Source organism: Alexandromys fortis, unplaced genomic scaffold, assembly GCF_014885135.2.
Source record: "Alexandromys fortis isolate MF-2015 unplaced genomic scaffold, M_Fortis_MF-2015_v1.1 scaffold_15, whole genome shotgun sequence".
NCBI lineage: Eukaryota > Metazoa > Chordata > Mammalia > Rodentia > Cricetidae > Alexandromys > Alexandromys fortis.
In genome coordinates, this window is record NW_026067911.1 from 16686790 (window position 1) to 16706503 (window position 19714).

At 44.0% G+C, this 19714-nt stretch overlaps 2 protein-coding genes across 12 annotated transcripts in view; one reads left to right on the forward strand and one right to left on the reverse strand.

Annotated features, from left to right (window-relative positions):
* Positions 1 to 10375, forward strand: part of Noct (nocturnin) — an 18112-nt gene extending 7737 nt beyond the window's left edge. Inside the window, exons 2-3 of the mRNA XM_050138358.1 lie at positions 6938 to 7207; positions 8280 to 10375. Coding sequence (XP_049994315.1) covers positions 6938 to 7207; positions 8280 to 9115 — 1106 coding nt within the window. The 3' untranslated portion in view covers positions 9116 to 10375. The remainder of the gene's footprint in view (positions 1 to 6937; positions 7208 to 8279) is intronic.
* A 3968-nt stretch (positions 10376 to 14343) lies between these two features.
* Elf2 (E74 like ETS transcription factor 2) overlaps positions 14344 to 19714 on the reverse strand; it is a 67328-nt gene continuing 61957 nt past the window's right edge. For all 11 annotated transcript variants that reach the window (XM_050138345.1, XM_050138344.1, XM_050138352.1 and 8 more), the window contains 3 exons: positions 18549 to 18741; positions 16754 to 17101; positions 14344 to 16082 (listed from right to left, as the gene is read on the reverse strand). In XM_050138345.1, the coding sequence (XP_049994302.1) occupies positions 15458 to 16082; positions 16754 to 17101; positions 18549 to 18741 (1166 nt within the window). In that variant the 3' untranslated portion in view covers positions 14344 to 15457. The remainder of the gene's footprint in view (positions 16083 to 16753; positions 17102 to 18548; positions 18742 to 19714) is intronic.

Genomic DNA, 19714 nt, shown 5'->3' on the forward strand with positions numbered 1-19714 from the left:
ATGGGAGGCGGGGAGGAGGCGGAAATCTTTTTTTTTTTTTCAATAAAAAAATTATATTTAAAAAAAAATAGTTTACAGTTTTGCTTTAGTTGTGTCTTACTGTTTGTGACATGTCTCATTGAATAGCCTAGTGAAATTCACTTGTGTGGCTTAGACTGCCTTCCCACTTGATATGTACGATATGTACTAAAGATTGGGTTCAAACCTCTTGTCATCTAGCTTAACGTCCCAAATGCTTCCAGCCATGTGCTGCCACCCCCAGAAGGCCCTGGGCCTTCCTGTAGTGAAAAGGTTTCTTAAGTAACAGAAAACTTGGCTGATTTTATTGTGTAGATGTGAACTCTGGGGCTGGGGGAGGGAAGCTGGAGACGAATAAAACAGACTAGTAAGACAAAGTCTTCCTACGTAGGGACTGTCAGGCCTGAGGCTTACTCAGTAGACCAGCCCAACCTTGAACTCGCAGAGCTTCACCGGCATCTGCCTCCCTAGTGCTAAGGTTAAATATGAGCAGCCATTCCCAGCTACAGTTTCATCTTAAAAGTTAAGGCATGAGTTGGCAAACTTCCTGTGAAGACCCCCCCCCAAACCGAGTAACTCTCTAAACCTCATCCGTGTCTAAACCTTGAGTTGCAGCGTGCAATTCCACAGATAGTATGTAATATGTAACGTTTATGGACATTGAAATTTGAAATTCAAGTCCTTTTCCATGTCGTGGTATATCACTGCCAGCTTTTTTTTTTCTCAACGGCGTATCGCTGTAGAAGTGATTTCATAGATTATTAGCAGCAGCACAGCGCCAGGGCAGCCACAGATCTGGACCGCAGTTGTGGACCCTGTTGTAGAGAACTCAGCTGTCCGCTTTCCCAGCCGTGAAGGCAGGGCATTCTTTGGAGCAGTCCCCTATTAATGTTAGGGATGGGATGTCACCAGCGAGCATGCCCCGGTGTTAAAGGATTTCTTATGACTGGAGACTCAGCCCTTTTCTGGAACATGCTTTGGCTTCCTCCTCTGCTCTGCCTTTCTGCCTGCTGTTCTCGGATTGTGACACTGTGTCTAGGTGCGGGTGTATTTTTAGATTGAGAGTTATGACCTTCACTGGATATCTCTGGAAATGCCACTCAGGTCACACACGGCTTTGTACACTGTGTGCTGTACCAGCCTGTGTGCAGTGACGTCGACCGAGGGAGGAGGCGAAACTTGACCTCTGATGACTCCTGGCACCAAACACGGGCTGCTTTGTGTGCCTGTCCCTCCCTGCAGGAGCCAGTATGGTTGGAAATGCTGACACTCACAGTCCAAGGTGCAGCAGGTAACTTGCTCCAGGGCCCAGACTGCACTGACGTCAGTAGGCACGTCTGGAATGGTGAGCGGTGAGCGGCCAGATTGCTGGGAAGCGTGGTGGGAACACAGAAGCAATCTGCACTTCTAACAGCCCGCTCTTTAAGCCCCAGAGTGTATTTCATTAAACTAGAGGATTGCTAACGTTAAAGCAATCACTCAGATATGCAAGATACATCTATTCAGTCTTACAGAGCCGGAGCTGACTTATTTAAGTATAGTGCTAGAGACTGAACTCTGGGTCTTGCTCATCCTGTGTAAGCAGTTTATCACTTCCCAACATCATTTTTTTAAGATTTATTTATTTATTATATATACAGTGTTCTATATGTATGTATGTATGCTTGCTGGTCAGAAGAGGGCACCAGATCTCATTACAGATGGCTGTGAGCCACCATGTGGTTGCTGGGAATTGAACTCAGGACCTCTGGAAGAGCAGTCAGTGCTCTTAACCACCGAGCCATCTCTCCAGCCCACATCATTCTTTTTTTAATTAAAACTTAATTTTTTATTTTGCCATACTGTATGCATGCTCTACCACCATACATCTCCAGCGCTGTTAACACTCCCTAAAGCCCTGTGCTGTGTGCTGCCGCTGCCCTTGTACTAGCTGTTCCACGGTGGTACACTTTAACACCTGGGTTGTCAAAGGAAAAATGCTTCAAATGTCCAAGGACAACTAAAGTTTAAAAAATCTGGTAGGATCCAGTCATTGGTGGTACATGCCTTTAATCCCAGCATTTGGGAGACAGAGACAGTCAGATCTCTGAGTTCAAAGCCAGCCTGGTATCCTGAGTTCCAGGACAGCCAGGGTTACACAGAGAAACCCTGTCTTAAATATAACAAACAGCAAAGCCAGTAATGTCTGGGCATAGACCTAGAAATGGGTGCTTGATTATTGGATTTCTTAAAAACATGCAGTATAGTCAGCACCACAGGAGGACATTTTTCGTGAGCTTTCACCTACTTCCCTGAAGTCTTCCACATCTATTCTGGAACCTACTCTAATACGCCTAATGAGAAAATTAGCTGCCAAATTAGCTTTTTCAACTTTTTGAAGTAGTTCAGTACATGGCCAGCAGATGGCAGCATTGGGCTGCTGGTACTTGTCGTTTATAGTGTTGTCTGTTTCATTGTTCCAGGTTTTCTTGGGCCCAAGGTTGATCAGCTTCCAAATCCCCCTAGGTGTGTGCCTAAGACAATCCTGGATTTTGCTCACTCTTTACCTTTTAGTCTTTTTAGTTGGGTCGTTGCTGGAGATACTAACCTCAAACTGAGGACAGTATCTGCTGACTGGACAGCTGGGCACAAACAGTAGTTGCTGGATAACTAGAGAATGGCGAGGTGTCTTCTGGTGATTTGCTCTTAGGACTTGGGTAGGACCAGTCGTCAGTTTAGGTCTCGACTAATAAGGTTGCCCCCAGAGACATAGTTAGAAAGGAAAAGCTGTCTGTTTAAATCACCATCCTGTCCCGCACAGCTGGGAGCTGTTAAGCTCAGTCACACACTTGCCTAGCAGATACAAAGTCCGGGGTACAATCTCTGTCTCTGAAGAGGAAGCTCCAGATAAAGACAGATATTTAGTCCTCTCTCCGGGCAGTGGTGGCACACGCCTTTAACCCAGCACTTGGGAAGCAGAGGCAGGCGGATCTCTGTGAGTTCAAGGCTGGTCTGGTCTACAGAGTGAGTTCCACCAAACTCACCAAAGCCCTGTCTTGAAAACCAAAATATATATGTCTTGTTTAATACGGTGGTGGTGTGTTTGACTGGCTCTAGGTTTGTAACCCTGGCTGCCCTGGGACAACATAAACCAGGTTGGCTTTGGACTCGAGCAATCTTAATCTCTGCCTCAAGCGCTAGGACCAAAGTCTGTACTTATTTACTTATTTATTGGTTTTTCGAGACAGGGTTTCTCTGTAGCTTTGGAGCCTGTCCTGGAACTAGCTCTATAGACCAGGCTGGCTTTGAACACAACAGAGATCCACCGACCTCTGCCTGGGATTTGGAGGCGTGTGCCACCAAAGTCTGCCCAGTGACAAACTTAATTACATCCCCTTAGCAGGATAGTCCCAGCCCTTGGAGGTGGAGGCAGGAGTATTAGGAATTCAGGCCAAATTCTCTTCAAAAACCAGTTTGAAACCAACCTGGGCTACTAGAGACCCCAAGACTCTACTTCAAACAACAAAATTCCCTTTATTCTCTGTGTATCTTTGATTGTTTTGAGACAGCCAAAGTTGTCTTTGAACTCATATCCAGGAATACAAAATGGGGTTCGCTGCTAGGAGTACCACATTGTCTGAGGAATAACTAGATGGTGCAAAAAGACAATCTTGAATTCCATCTGCCCTGCATTGCCACCCCAATAAAATGTAAAGAAAAGTTTAGGCAAAAATGGTTTAGATCTGTGTCATATTTTATCTTCATAATCATCCCGAACTTAGAAGGATGAAGCATGGAAAGTAACTAGATGGCAGTGTAAACTGAATTGCCTGTTGACAGACAGCAGTTAGGAAAACAGCTGTGTAAAATTGGTTGCCGCCTGCTGGTTGAGAAATCCAGCCTTCAGTAGGAGAAAGGGCAGGATTTCTTCATGTTCTTGTGTGCTGGTAGATCTCAGCCTTGCTGTGAAGTACTGTGAAGAGCTTTAGACTAGTCCACACTCTCGGGTTGTATCAGAAGTGCAAGGGCTAACAGCAGGGTGTATTTCTGAAGCTCCCAGCGATGGTGAGCCAGGCTGGGGGTCATCAGTCTGTGTGATTCTAGGTCATTCCTTGTGTTGATGTGTAGGGCTAGAGACGTGCTGCGTGAGGTGTGATGTGGTCAGATGCTTATTTGTTGCAAGGAATGGTGCTGTTGGGTTACCCATGGCAACGGGCTTCTTAAAGTTAGGCTGGATCTCCATTGCACCAGTTGATGGCATTTTCTGTTCATGGTAAGCCAACTTAGGAGCTGAGGTGAACTGTCAAACTTGCCTGTTCACTTTTTTTGGTTTTTCGAGACAGGGTTTCCCTGTGTAGCAGTCCTAGCTGACCGGAAACCAGCTCTTGTAGACCACCCTGGCCTCAAATTCCCAGGGATTTGCCTGCCTCTGCCTCCTGAGTGCTGGGATTAAAGATGTGTGCCACCACCGCCCAGCCCTGTTGTTCATTTTTGACCACCATAATTTTACCAAGAGATGGCCCGCGGTTTCTGTATTGTTAGGCCCTGCCCTTTGAGAACGGACTTTACCAAGTAGAGCATAGTGTGGTTAGTTTAATCCCTGTACTTTGCTGTTGAATCATTGCTTTCCAAAGATATGTAGATCACAACATCCACAGATTCCTCTGTTGAGACACTCCGGGCATCTCCAACCTCCAGTTAATATTTAGGTTTACAGGTATCAGATTCGTTCTTTATGGCTGCTCCTGTATATGTATAACTTTCTTGGGTTCCTTCCTTCCTTTTTTTTTTTTTCTTTTCCAGACAGTGTTTCTCTGTAGTCTTTCTTGGTTCCTTTTTTATGACCATGATAGAACACCATGACCAAAGCAACTTATGAAAAACAAAGTGTTTAACTGGGTTTACAGTTTCAAAGGACTAGAAGAATTCATGGGCATGGAGCGAAGGCATGGTGGCAGAACAGCTGAGAATTCAAAACCTCAAGCAAAGGCAGACAGGGCACACTGGGATTTTTTCCCCCCAAACATCAAAGCCCCGCCCCCAATGACACCTCTTCCACACAAGGCTGTACTTCATTTCCACCAACTGGGAAGCTAGTATTCAAACAGCTTTGTTCCATTCTCATCCAGAGCACAAACCATGTGCACACACACCATTCTCCAGAGTTCCCTGTGCTCCCCAGGGGAATGAACAGTCTAGCGGGTAGAGCCTGGCCTCTTCCACTGAGAGATAGCTGGTCAGCTCATGTTCTTTCTACCCAATGCTATGCATTCTACCCTTGTTTAACTGTTCACATACTGAAGGGCATCATGGTTGCTAACAGTGAGTATTTTCAAATGGATGTTAGTTTTAATTAAGTAAATACCTAGAGGTGTGAACTCCTGGCTGAATAGTAAGCCTATATTTAATTTACATATATGTAAGCCCCATCAAGGCGCTTTTCAGATAGTTAGCCACACATAGAAATAATATAATTCATAATGAACATCAGAATAACTGGTTTTCTTTTCTGGGGCGTGGGGGGTTTCAAGACAGGGTTTCTCGCTGTTGCTCTGGAGCCTGTCCTGGAACTAGCTCTTGTAGACCAGGCTGGCCTTGAACTCACAGAGTTCCACCTGCCTCAGCCTCCCGAATGCTAGGATTAAAGGCGTGCGCCATCATTGCCCGGCTAGGTAACTGGTTTTCATACTTTGTCAGAGTCTTCAGTGTCCTGGAAAAGAGTGGGGTTTTTATAAGCCGCCTCAGCTGTGGTCCAGAAGCCAGCAATAATACACTTCGTTAACAGTCTATCTCAAAAACAAAATGCTACTTGGATATTTCTCTCCTTTTTAGGAAAAAATTTTCAAAATAACTTCTTGTCTTATGCTCTCGCTCCTCCCCTCGCACTGCCACCAAAAGGAGTGTCTGTTGTCACCACCACACCCCCCATTTGTGTGATAGAATCCCCAGGTGGAAGCAACTGAAGAAGGGGTTTATTTTCTTCCAGTTCCAGAGGGAAAGAGCCCAACATGACAGAGAGAGCAAGGAAAGAGCTGGAAGCTGGCTGATCATTTCATCCACACACAGGAAACAGAATGGCTATAAAACCACCTTCCCAAAGAGCACCAGCAGCCTGGAACCAAGTGTTCAAAAACATGCGCCTCTGAAGGACAAATCTGCATTCGGATCAGCAGATACACACACACACACACACACACACACACACACACACACACACGCACGCACGCGCGCGCACACGCACAACCCACCCCAAATTGAAAACCTAAGCATTGGTGAGCACTCATGTCTTTCCAGACACTGCTGCTCCCTGGGCATGTGTTCTGTCTTTAGGGTCTAGGAAACGCAGGCAGTCAGGAAAAGAAAGCTTAGATGGAAACCAGCTGAGCTGAGCAGAACTCGGGCATCTCCTCCGTGTTTCCCAGATTGCACCCTGGATATTTTGAAGAGTACATGTTCAGTTCTAACCACAGGAGTCTCCAAGAGACTGGCCCCGATGGACACTTAACGTGAAACCAGGGCGATCTGTACCAACATTGCACCAGGGCTACAGCTTTCTACATTGCAGCCTTCAAAAACTAAACTTGGGTCCAGATGTGGTGGTTATACTTTAATCCTAGCACTTGAGAGGCAGAAGCAGGTGGATCCCTGAGTTCGAGGTCAGCCTGGTCTACAAAGCAAGTTCCAGGACAGCTGGAGCTACACAAAGAAACACAGATTTTTAAAAAAGGAAGGAGGAGAGCAAATATTTTGTTAGAATGGGTGGGTATAAAGACAACTAGAAGAGGTCACCGAGGTTAGGTAAACAGGTTTATTAGTTTTGTTAAGAGATTGGTTAACGCAATACTTGAATTACCTGTCCTGGTGGGAAGCTGGAGCCTAGGAACCCCAATATCCACAGTGTATGCTGACAACTTTCTGTACGTCTGCTTCCTTCCCGCAGTGAGTTCCATGGGAAACGGCACGAGTAGACTCTATAGTGCTCTCTCCAAGACACTCAGCAGCAGTGCAGCCGCTCAGCACCCCGAGTATTTGGTGTCGGCTGACCCAGAACATCTGGAACCCATCGATCCTAAGGAACTTCTTGAGGAATGCAGGGCTGTTTTGCACACTCGGCCACCCCGGTACCAGAGGTGTTTTGTGGGCATAAGGACAGATTGCCTGAGTAGCTACCCTCCCATTAGAGTCATGCAGTGGAACATCCTTGCACAAGGTATGCCTGGGGCTGCTGTGCCTGACTGCTGAGGCCTTTCTGCTCCTGTGCATTCCCCGTGTGCTATATGAAGGGACGAAATGGGGGAGGGTGGAGGTATATTTTCAACACCTCAGACCTTCTGTGGCTGAAACTTGGGTCCATAGCACCATGACAGCATTTACAGGGGACAAACTGAATGGGTAGTATGGGCTGTGTAAAGCAGGAGTGAGATCAGCCTTGGCAGTCCATGAGGGTTTATGATCCCAGCAGTCAAAAGGCTGAGCCGTGATGACTGCCACCTAGGCTGTGGAGTGACGCGATACCATTTGGCCAACTCCCTTAGCACTAACTAAAAGACATTTTCATGTGTTTATGTATCTGACTTACCAATCTTTTTAAAGTATTTTTGTTCTTGACAATTTCATGCACATACCATATACTTGTTCATATCTGCCCACTTCCACCCCACCAACCCGGGCGCCTGTACAGTCATGTGCCCATCATTCATAAGGAGAAAAAGCTATTCGTTTGTCCCATTCATTCTGAATAGTATCTATTTATATCAGTTACCTTGGCTTTCTTATCGGCAGTGTTAAAGCTAGTGTTTATTTAAATTGACACACTTTTATATTCCCAGGACAACAAAGTTTCTCTAAACCCCAAGGCAAAGGTCTTAATCCTAGAATACAGTTATATGAAAATAGTTTTAGTGTGTGTGTAGATAGATAGATAGATAGATAGATAGATAGATAGATAGATAGATAGATAGATAGATAGTGCTGCCTATTTCAGCAGATGATCTGAGGTTATTTTGTCTGAGTGGGTTGACACAGCTTAGAACTGCCCAGCCTCTAGGCAGATATAGACCCGCAGGCCTCTGCTCCTGAGCTTTATTGCATTCGTAGGTTTGTTCCTTTGTGAGACTGTCTCAGAATGTAGCCTTAGCTGGGCTGGCGCTCAATAACATAGCCCCCAGTGGCCTCAAACTCATGGAAATCTGCCTTCCCAGTACTCTTACTATACCAGGCTCCCATTTTCTTTGAGGGTGTGGTTCTGTGGTAGCTGACAAATGCTTGGCTTTTCTTTTCAGCTCTTGGAGAAGGCAAAGACAACTTTGTACAGTGCCCCGTTGAAGCACTCAAGTGGGAAGAAAGGAAATGCCTTATTCTGGAGGAATTCTTGGCCTACCAACCAGATATATTGTGCCTCCAAGAAGTGGACCACTATTTTGACACCTTCCAACCACTCCTCAGTAGACTGGGCTACCAAGGCACATTTTTCCCCAAGCCCTGGTCACCATGTCTTGATGTTGAACACAACAACGGACCAGATGGCTGTGCTTTATTTTTCCTCCAAAACCGTTTCAAGCTCATCAACAGCACCAATATCAGGCTGACAGCCATGACCCTAAAAACCAACCAGGTTGCCATTGCACAGACCCTAGAGTGCAAGGAATCCGGCAGACAATTCTGTGTTGCTGTCACCCACTTAAAAGCACGCACGGGCTGGGAGCGGTTCAGGTCAGCTCAGGGCTGTGACCTTCTCCAGAACCTGCAGGGCATCACACAGGGAGCCAAGATTCCCCTGATTGTCTGTGGGGACTTCAATGCAGAGCCCACTGAGGAAGTCTACAAACACTTCGCTTCCTCCAGCCTCAATCTCAACAGCGCCTACAAGCTGCTGAGTCCTGACGGACAGTCGGAGCCTCCATACACAACCTGGAAGATCCGGACCTCAGGGGAGTGTCGCCACACCCTGGACTACATCTGGTACTCCAGACAAGCTCTGAACGTCACCTCTGCTTTGGAACTACTCACGGAAGAACAGATTGGGCCCAGCCGGCTCCCGTCCTTTCACTACCCCTCAGACCACCTGTCACTGGTGTGTGACTTCAGCTTTAATGAGGAGCCTGAGGAACTCTTATAAACACTGTATCACTCTAATCATAAGAGTCTTAACCAGGGATGTTTTGGGAAACTGAAATATGATAAGTTGCCTGAAAAAGGACACCCAGTTTCTGCCACTTCCTTCTCCATCGTTTCCAGCATGCCCTTGGAAAAGAATTTGTTCACAAACCTTTCCGATTAAAACCTGCAGTGAAAAGGTGTTTGCACTCCAGTTTGGGCTTGTGTATTAATTTTCTATAACATTCTTCACTACTTAAGGGCATTAAAATTAGACTTCTTGTAAGTTTTTTGGTTTTTGTTTTTTTAACTTGAGGGTGCTATAAAAACCTCAATTTGTAAGCCCCTCAGTAAGTACAATGTAAAATGTAGAAAGTTTTCTAGAGAGTATTTCATTATTTATTTGTGGGAATTTAAAATGTCAGCAAGAAATGCATGGCAATATTTATTTTTTATATCTTCATGTAAAATTAAGTGGATTATATAGCATTGTAGAAGCAGGAATAGACATAATTTCCTTAAAACTTCCAATTGTTTTTATTTGGTGATCTAACACTAAGGAACTATATTTAGCCCTGAAGGATTTGTGACAATCTTCAGATAATCCTTGCTGTTTGCTATGCCTCCAATTTACCGTTGTGTTTCTTGAAGAAATGCCAGTTCATTTTCAATTAGTTTTTACCATCTAGTCATAGTTAAATAAAGCATTTGTACTTTCTGTTGTATGGCATTGGCACCCATGCGAAGACTACTCCATGACTTCTTTTGACAAGTAGCTTTAGGAACAGTCCTGGACCGGTGACTAAGAATAATAGTGAGAATTCCTTCTGAGACGAGAACTCCAGAAAGCCCATTTGTGTGATCAAAATCTCTGTATTGGAGACCAGCTTGGGCTCATATCAAGACCCTTTTTCTTTTTTCTTTTCTCTTTGGTTTTTCAAGACAGGGTTTCTCTGTAGCTTTGGAGCCTGTCCTGGAACTAGCTCTTGGAGACCAGGCTAGCCTCGAACTCACAGAGATCCGCCTGCCTCTGCCTCCCGAGTGCTGGGATTAAAGGCATGAGCCACCACTGCCTGGCGAAGACCCTTTTTCAAAAAAAATCCCAAGACAGCCAAAATGATGGGGCTCGAAATTTCTCAAAGAATTTAAGAGCAGAAACGTTAACCTGTAGTTCTCTTCCGATTGTTGCAGCCTCTCCTAAAAGTAACTGGTGATAAAATGTCAAATGTTTTAATGTATGAGTTCTAAATATTATTTAAGATTAATAAATGAATTTATAACAGTGCTTTTAATCTTGGTTTTGTGTGTGTTTGTGTTTTGGTTTGGTTTTTGTCCAAACGGAATCTGGGAGTCTGTATCATAATAGTATGTGGTTCAGACATTATCCACACTAAATTTTCATTTTGACACTTAGCAGAAGTAGCTACACATTCAAGCTTTTGGAATCTTAGTGCAAGGACAGAGTCCTCCAAAATGGCTTACCGCTGCCTTCAACCTCCAGGTTCACAAATAGTGATACAGCGGTCGGGGGAGTCTCCCCAATGTGCTAGAGTGCTTCAGATATTTGGGGGCACACTGATACTCACCAAGGCCTGACTCTGCTGTCTCTGAAGTTCCTATGGAATGTGATGTTGGTTACTGGGGACACAGTCAAAGTCACAACCACAGAAGACTTGGAGTAACTGAATAATAAATAGTTCAAGGCAGTTTAGAAGCTGGGAGTGGCGGTCTAGGCTCCACCCTGATTCCCAGCACCTGGAAGGAACCACCCAGGACAAGGTAGCACCCTGGGAAAGTAGGGTAGGATCGGGAGCTCAGGATCCTTCTCAACTACAAAGCAAGTTCAAGGCCAGCCTAGGATATCTGAAACCCTGTTTTCAAAGCCAAACTAAGTAGTTGTGTGGCAAGCTGCGTGGAGCCACATCTGATGATCAGCTCCTAATTATGGCTAAGACCTGACTTATGCTATTATCACGCAATGATCATCAGCTGCTTGCATATGCGCGGGCCTATGGGCAGTGCCCACCTGGCAGTCCGGGGTTGGTAGCCCATGCCTTTTTAAGGGCTGGGAGAGGTTTGACAGGGGAGAGAGAAAGTGAATAAAGTCCTGGAATAAACTGCAGTGAGAAGAGCTCCGGTGTGTCGCACCTCATCCTTGCTGGTCGAGGTGGGGCGTGACATAGTTGTTCAGCAGAGATCTGCATTGTGAGAGGCTCAGACCCTAGTGACATCTTGTGTCCTACCCCTTCTATCTGGCCTATTTGCTTTCTACTCTTTCCCTTAGCTCTGCCTTTTTTGAGACACTTGCTTTGAAGCCCAGGCTGGTTCGGCACTACCTGTGTAGCCCAAGGCGACCCCAAGTTTGCTGCAGTGCTCCTGTCTCGCTGTCCCAATGAAGTCATTTCATCTCCTGAACACTTCTGTTCCTTCTACCTTCTCAAGGAGCCTCAGGCAGAATAGAACTTTAAAAACTAGGTGCAAGAGGAGAGGCCATGGTAGAACGGCTTAGGAAAGGTGTACCTGGGACACTAGCAAAGAACTTGGGTGAGTGGGCAATTCAAGTTAAGATGCCATTGAGTTTACAGTAACCACAACGGTGTAATGAAATCCAATCCACATTTTTGGCTTTTGGTCCATTTTAGCCCAGGTTGACCTCTACTCTAGCTTCCCGAAGTCTCAGCATTCCAGAGACTGAGACAAGAAGGTAATGTGACAGCCTGAAACTTATGGGAGGTAAGGCATCCATACAGAAGATAGGACCATTAGGACCTGGAGAATGAAGGATGTGAATGGAATGTAGGAGACAGCCTACAGACCCCTTGTAGACGCTAGGGCCTATTAGTAGTACTACAGGGAACAGTTGAATCCAGCACTCAGGAAGAACTGGTGTGGCAATGAGTGTGATCTAAGAGTCAAGTTCTAGTCTAGACCAAAAAAAAAAAAACAAAAAAAACAAAAAACATGTCAGCTATCTGAAGAACGGCTGTTATAATGAATCTTAGTAAACATTCAATAGTGTCAGCTTGTCCATCAGACTTAAACTCCTTCCATTCCTATAACTCTGATAAGCCCTACAGAGACAACCTTAGTACAACAACAACAACAAAAAACAACTGAGGCACAAGAGGAGATGGGGACAAGTGGGTTGAAGTAAAGGGCTGGACAGAAGGCTCCTGGGTTAAGAGCATTTGCTGCTATTGCAGAGGACCCAGGTTTGATTCCCAGAAGCTACATGGCAGCTCAGCTGTAACGCCAGCCAGGGGTTCCAACTCCTCTTCGGGTCTGCACATACATACATGGGAGCAGACACATAAAAATACATCAAAAAGGATGTATCGGAGCTGTTGAGATGGCTCAATAAACTAAAGGTGCTTATGACAAAACCTCATGACTTGAGAACCCACATGATGGAAAGAGTAACTGATTTCTAAAGGTCCTGTGATCTTTCAAATTAATTATGCTTGATTTGGAAACTGGGCTATTGGTGAACTTGAGTGAGCACTGCAGGCTCCCCATTCAAAAATAAATGGTCTGATGGAGAAATACTGAATGACCAGCTGTTAACTGGACCAAGGGTGTGTGAAGGGAAAGCGGTGCTTATGCACAAGAGATACCTCCTTCCTGAATCTGACAACAGTGTCTGCAGAATTGAGATTCTCTTGTAGCCAAGGGTCCAGCCAAGGGGTCTCGGTAGATACTTTTGGTCATGTGCAGAGAACGGTGGTGACTGAAGTTTGGATCTAAGGATAAACACAGGCTGCCCATCGCACTGCGAAGACTGGAAGATGCGACGGCACCAAGCCATGGTTTCTGTGGCTTTTCTCCAGAAGCACTGAACACAAAAGTGTAACTCATATTGAATTAGAGCTCAGAAAGACCGGGTTCAGAAGCTGGAGTTACATTTGCAAGTTTAGGTTTTAGATGCATATCTGAAACTTTCTGTTGCTTTTAGAATGAAGTTCAAACCAACTAATAAAACATGTAAGAAATTATCTATTACAACTGAGCTGTTAAGACTCTTAGCAAAGGTAATCAAAACCTGTGGATGCTGCCGGGCGATGGTGGCGCACGCCTTTAAATCCCAGCACTCGGGAGGCAGAGGCAGGTGGATCTCTGTGAGTTCGGGACCAGCCTGGTCTACAGAGCTAGTGCCAGGACAGGCTCCAAAGCCACAGAGAACCCTGTCTCGAAAAACCAAAAAAAAAAAAAAAAAAAAAAAAAAAAAATCTGTGGCTGCTATGTGCAGCTCAGGACTTGGGTCCAATCATATACAGCCTTTTGAAAAATGAGTTTTATAGAAGATTTGACCAAAAGTTAACTGCGGTCTTGATTTAGAAAGATGGACTATTTAGGAGATGTTCTAAGAGGTAGGTAGGTTTTGAGGTTAAATCTCAATGGGGGTAAAAAAAGAACCAACGTAGACTCGTATTTTTAAAAGTCCCATTAGGTAAGCTTGTGGGTTAGAAAAGGGATGTGGCCAGGAGAGATGGCTCAACAGTGGTGCTGCTCTTCCAGAGAGGTTAAAGCCCAAAGGGCAGCTCAAAACTGTCCCTAACGCCAGTTGCACTGGATTCGACACCCTCTTCTGGTCTCCTGGGGCATCAGGACAGCGTTAAATGTATACAGTCATACATGCAGAAAAACACCCATACACATCAATTCTTTAAATCGGTTTAGTTAAAAAAAAAAAAAAGCTAGAAAGGGAACTTTTATAAAAATCTTTGCTGATATAAGTAGCATCGTGTTAAATATACAAAGGCCAAAAAATATTGAAACTTCATCTAAATTTCTAAAAAGACAACTAATATGTCAGAGAAGGACCTAATTACGTGTTACATTAAGTAATTTGTATGATTTCTGGGCTTCAGCCTTCATCTGCAAAGGCTGGACCATTACTTTCTACCCATAAGGAGGACTGGTGGAAACATGGGATAACTGAAAGTGACTTGGTGTGCAAGTAAGGTGCTAGGACAAATCAGGGGCCTGCACATGCCAGGCAAGCAGCCTACCACTAGCTGAAAGTGCTTCACGTATATAAATCCGTTAAGTGAGTAGGCGATTATAGTTATAAAGGAAATGGAAATGTGTGAGTAGCTGCCAAATATTCGTATAATGGGACAACACCAGAGTAGCATTTCTTCTGAAGTAATTAAGAAAACCCGAGACTTCTATTGCTTAACCAAAACGACACCCTATACTACTGGCTTTAGAGTATTGTGAAAAATACCACCAGAGACCAAAACCACAAGATAAATTTCACTTCTATATTTCAGAAAACCTACTTGAATACACTTTGAAACAAGAGTACAACAAAATAGAATATACTTCAAATGTTGAATATACAAACTATTAAAGTTCAAATCTGAACACTGGTACTTTCCCTCTTAAACATCAACTAAAAGAGAAAAAAAGGAGGAAAAAAAAAGGAGGAAAGAAGGAACAAGAATGAGAAAGAAAACAAACAGCAGGTATCAGAGCTACCTGACGAGTTCATGCTGAGCCTGAATTTCCAAACCACATGAGAACTGATGCTGATGTGTCTGCGAGACGCCAGGGCCGACTTGAGTGACGCAGGTATGTTACAGTAAATTTCCTCACAATTAAGAAACCAACAGACTTAAACTACCATATAAAAGGTTACATGTAAATTCTATAACAATACTGTGCTAGGTACAAGATTTAAAATTTTTTTTCTTTAATAAAAAAGCTTTACACAAACAAGCCATTAGCTTATTTCAAGGAAGAAAACCAAAAATTAGTCTAAGGCCTTTGTTTTAAAACAGCTTAAGCTATATGATATATATATATATATATTCAAAAACAAAAAATAAAACAAGAAACGCACTACATCTTTTTGTTACCCTCTTTTGGAGCTTTTGGATCCACTCAGTTCACATTCTAGAATACCTATATTAGCAGTCTTCACATAGCACCAGTTAAGTGAGCACTGTGCAAACACAGTAATAATTGCTGGTATGCATATAAAAATGCATCAAAAATTGCTATATGTAACAATGAGATCACCCATCCCAACCCGCCCCACTGAAAACTATGTAACCTCTTACAGGTGTTAGTGTTCCAACTCTTAGTGTAACTTGCTATTGTAGTGGGCTGCTTGGTCCCTTTCAGTCTGTTTGCTTATTGAGGGTTCAGTTGTTCCTACTTTAAGAGGCAGTTTTCTGTCAGCATCTCAATGTGTAGTTCACTTCCCACTGAAACATGGGATAGGTAACTATTCCAGTAAGTCTGATTGCTTTCTTCTATGCACAACTGTCTGAAGTCCTCCTCTGGCTTTTCTTGATGTCTTCCCTTGCCAATGTTGTCAGTACAACACTAACAGTCTGCAGGCCACGGCAGAGCTCGCTTATTTCTCACACGTCACTAGTCCTTCGGTTTTCATAGTCACAGGAAGGGCAATAGCAGAAGGCGCACTGACAACCACTACATGGGTTACTGTCTTGTTCCCATCTGCTCCCTTTTCTTCTACCAGCTGCAAAGTTTTCACATCATGTTCCTGCTTTTTTGCCACTGTTTCTGATTTAACCTCTGGCCCTTTTATGACCGCACTGATAACTCGAGGAGGAGTCTGGCCAGAAGCCTGCTGTGCAGGCACAGATAGTCTCATTACAGGAGTACCATGGGCTATTGAAACAGGGGTAAGTGCTCTCACAGCCAAGGGGGTTCCGACAATGTTAATGCTTCCTGATCCAGTCAGATTTGACTTTGTCTGCAGTTGACACTGTGCAAGCTGTGTAGCAGGGATGGTGATAATTTTGGCAGGCTGCATGGTGATTTTGTCTCCGTTTTCAGTAGAGGCTGGCATCACAGTCGGGATCGTCTGAATGACTACTTTTGGAGAGGTGGCTGTGGTCGGACTGGTGCTGGTTATTAATGGTGCGCCCGCATTGACTGACTGAACTGCCACAGTGGAAATCTTTTGACCCAGTGATGTCATCACCACAGGAACTTGCATTGCCACACGAACTGTCCTGGTGGATATAAACAAAGAGGTTGGCTATATTCAATACTAAATTAGAAAATGGGTCTCATGTTAAAAAGTAAACACGAATCCAAATGCCTAAAACAAGTGCTCCCAACGTTTGTGGTAAAGTTTAGAAAGAAGACTCTCCAGCTCCTACTGGGGATTGGACCTGGCATCTCATGTACGCTAATCAAGTGTCCTACTACTGAGCTACACACCCAGCTTTTTGAGGCAAGGTCTTGCTAACTAACTCACTGCTAGCTTACAACTCACTCTGTAGCATAGTCAAGCCTTGAACTTGGGATTCTCCTGCCTCGGCCTCCACAGTACTTAGGACTACAAATGTGTTTCACTGTGTATAGCTAAAAGTATATTTTAAAATTATTTTATATGCACTGGAGTTTTGTCTACATTCATGTCTGTGTGAGGGTGTTGGATCCCCTGAAACTATAGTTACAGACAATTGTGAGCTGCCATGTGGGCACTAAGAATTGAACCCAGGTCCTCTGGAAGAACAGCCAGTGCTCTTAGCCGCTGAACCATCTCTCTGGCCCCAAGATGCATTTTTTTAAAGTGTTCATACAGTGTTGGCTATTACAGATTAAACCAGGACAGTTCAAATGTCCCAAGGTGCATTTAAAGAACAAAACACTATGTTACAGTTAGGGGCCCCCTCACCTTGGAGCTGCTGCCGCTGTCACAGATGCTGTGGTGGTAGGAGACCTGGATGAAGTGTCGTGAGCAGGGGAAGTGAGATTCACAACTCTAGCCACACCCTTCTCTGCTCTGGAGCAGTTTATGGATGAGTTTTTCCCGCTGCGAACAGAAGTTGCTGCTTTCAGGAGACTTTCTGCAGATAGTGACACTCGCTCTAGGGACTTCTCATCAGCAGCTGCTGCCAGGTCTTCACTGCAGGCTTCGCTCTTGTCGTCATCAATGACCACTATGTTTTTGGGCATGTCCTTGAACTGATACACAAGCCTCTGTCCTTCAACCTTTGCGAGAATCCCCCTTTGGTAGTAGTATCTGTGAGAGGAAAAATGATTGAATAGTCAACGTACTCTTGCCTTCACAATAAAACCACACAGAAAACGCTGTGAGTGCTCCTTCTGCTTGACTACTCATGCGACTACAGATTTGGTGAGGACCTGAAGTTGGCGTGTCGTGCCACAGGGCGTGCCTGTTAATACTGACTGTCAATCTGACAAGCTCTAGAACACTTAGGAACTAACTCTCTGGTTTCTTCCTAGATTCCATTAAGGTGGGAAGACCCAACGTAAGTGTGGGGCAGCACTGTTGCTGACACAGACTAAATAAAAAGGATAAAGCAAGCTAAGTAGCAGCTTTCATCTCTGCTGTCTGGCTTGGGTGTGGGCGAGTCCACCGTCCCCGAGAAGTAGCTAGTGCAGTTCTGTAACCCTGATGTGTACAAAGACATGTGGCACCGAGGGCTGAACCTAGAGACGCGTTTCTAAGAGAAAAGTGCTCTATCTCCCAGCTTTATCTCCAGCACCCCGCCACCTCCATTTATATAGACCAGGCTAGTTTCCAACCCTAGATGGATCCTCCTTCGTCTCAAGTGGATCTTCCTCTCAAGATCACAGTACGTCTGCCATCTACACCTCGTTCTCTCTTTAGAACAGCTTAGCCTAAACACAGGACACTTTACGTTGATACTACAAGTAACTCTATGTTATAAAAACAATGACTTTATATGGAAAGTTTAGCAGAGATGCAGTCTGTGGAATATATGAACGCTGTCACAAAAAACACAATATAGGAGTGGCTCGTGTCTGACACCCCAGATTTGGGAAACTAAGGCAAGAGAATTGATGCAAGTCCAAGCCAGCTTGATCACATAAGTTCCAGGCCAGCCTGGGCTAAAATTGGCTCAAATAAATAAATACTAAAATGTGAACATTGAGGATTTAATGGATTTCTCATACTAACCAAACAACAAAAATTTTTCATTATCAAGACAATGTCATTTACAATATTTTCAGGAACTAAAAGCAAATTAACTTTGGAAAATATATTTCATCTAAGGTTTCTTATAGAATCTCACTATAACTCAGGCTGGCTTCAAACTTATATGTAAAGGAAAATGACTTTAACTTACTATCCTGTCTTCAACCCCCAAACAGTGCGACTGCAAGGCACATGCCACTGCATCCAGTCTGGGTTTACTGTCTTAAAAGGCCCACAATGTAACCATTTCTATTCCAGAACAGTCCTAAATGCAGAATCAATTTTCAATAAATAAGGATTTTCCAATATTCAAGTTTTACATGTAGATCAAACTTCTTTCCCCATCTATTTCCAAATCTAAGAAATCTGTCTAGATTGTTCACCAAAAATTAGAAATCAAATTAAGGGATTTAAAAACAAAACTTTTCTTTAAACGACTTTAACAATAAACAATCTAAAGAGACATGTAAGTCATATTTAAAAATTAGCCCATGTTCATTCTCACCTCAAAGCTCGCCCCATAGTTTCATAGTTCATATCTGGTTTGTTCTTGTGCTTTCCCCAAAGCTTCGAGACCGCCTTCGAGTCCACAAGTTTGAATATGCCCTTTTCTCTCTGAGTCCACTTAATATACCTGGGACAAGTATTTTTATCTTGAAGTAGATCTAAAAGAAACTCCCACAGATAGGTTGTGTTTCCTTTAAAAACAAAAACAAAGATAGGCATTACTTTAAAATTCATTAATATGATTAAATGCAAATAAAATACCCTTATTTACAATAAAAACACTAAATATACTTATCTGCCATTTCTTTTTGAGGTGAAATCTCATTATATAGCCCTGTGAGACCTGCAAATTGCTACAGACCAAGCTGCTCTCAAATTGAAGGCCTCTGCCTCCCAAATGCTGGGATCAAAGGCCTGCAGCACCATGCCCAGACTACATGTCTATTCTTAAAAATCTATGCTTTTCCTCAAGGAAGCTGATAGAGGCCCTAGATCTCTACTGTAAGATGTCCTGTATCCAAGGCTTCAACTTCAGGAAAGGCAATAGCATAATGCTTAGTATAATGCAAAAGTATAGTGCAGAGTTAAACAGAACCAAATTTCTTAACTTATACAGATTTGAGCTCTGAGTATAATAACCTGTACATGTTTTATATTCTATACCAAGTCCCTTAGAACAGCTTTGCTGTTGTTAGTGCTGAGGCAGGTCTCAGAGCTTAGGCTGACCCCACAGCCTCCACCTCCTGAGTGCTGGAATAGCAGGCTTGTGCCACAGGACCTTTTCGCAAGAAATCCTTTTTTTTTTTTTTTTGGTTTTTTCGAGACAGGGTTTCTCTGTGGCTTTGGAACCTGTCCTGGAACTAGCTCTTGTAGACCAGGCTGGCCTCGAACTCACAGAGATCCACCTGCCTCTGCCTCCCGAGTGCTGGGATTAAAGGCGTGCGCCACCACCGCCCAGCTAAGAAATCCTTTTCTTTGATTAACCAGTAGGCCGGAACTGTGGGGCACTTGTCTACAGGCTGCCCCAATCCATGAACTCATATGACCTCTGAACGGCTGGTAAATGTAAACTGGACGACCATATATTTAGTCCTGGATCCCACCGCTAGTAACATCAAACATTTATGCAAAATAAAATGTCTACACTTGAAGCTGGAGAGATGA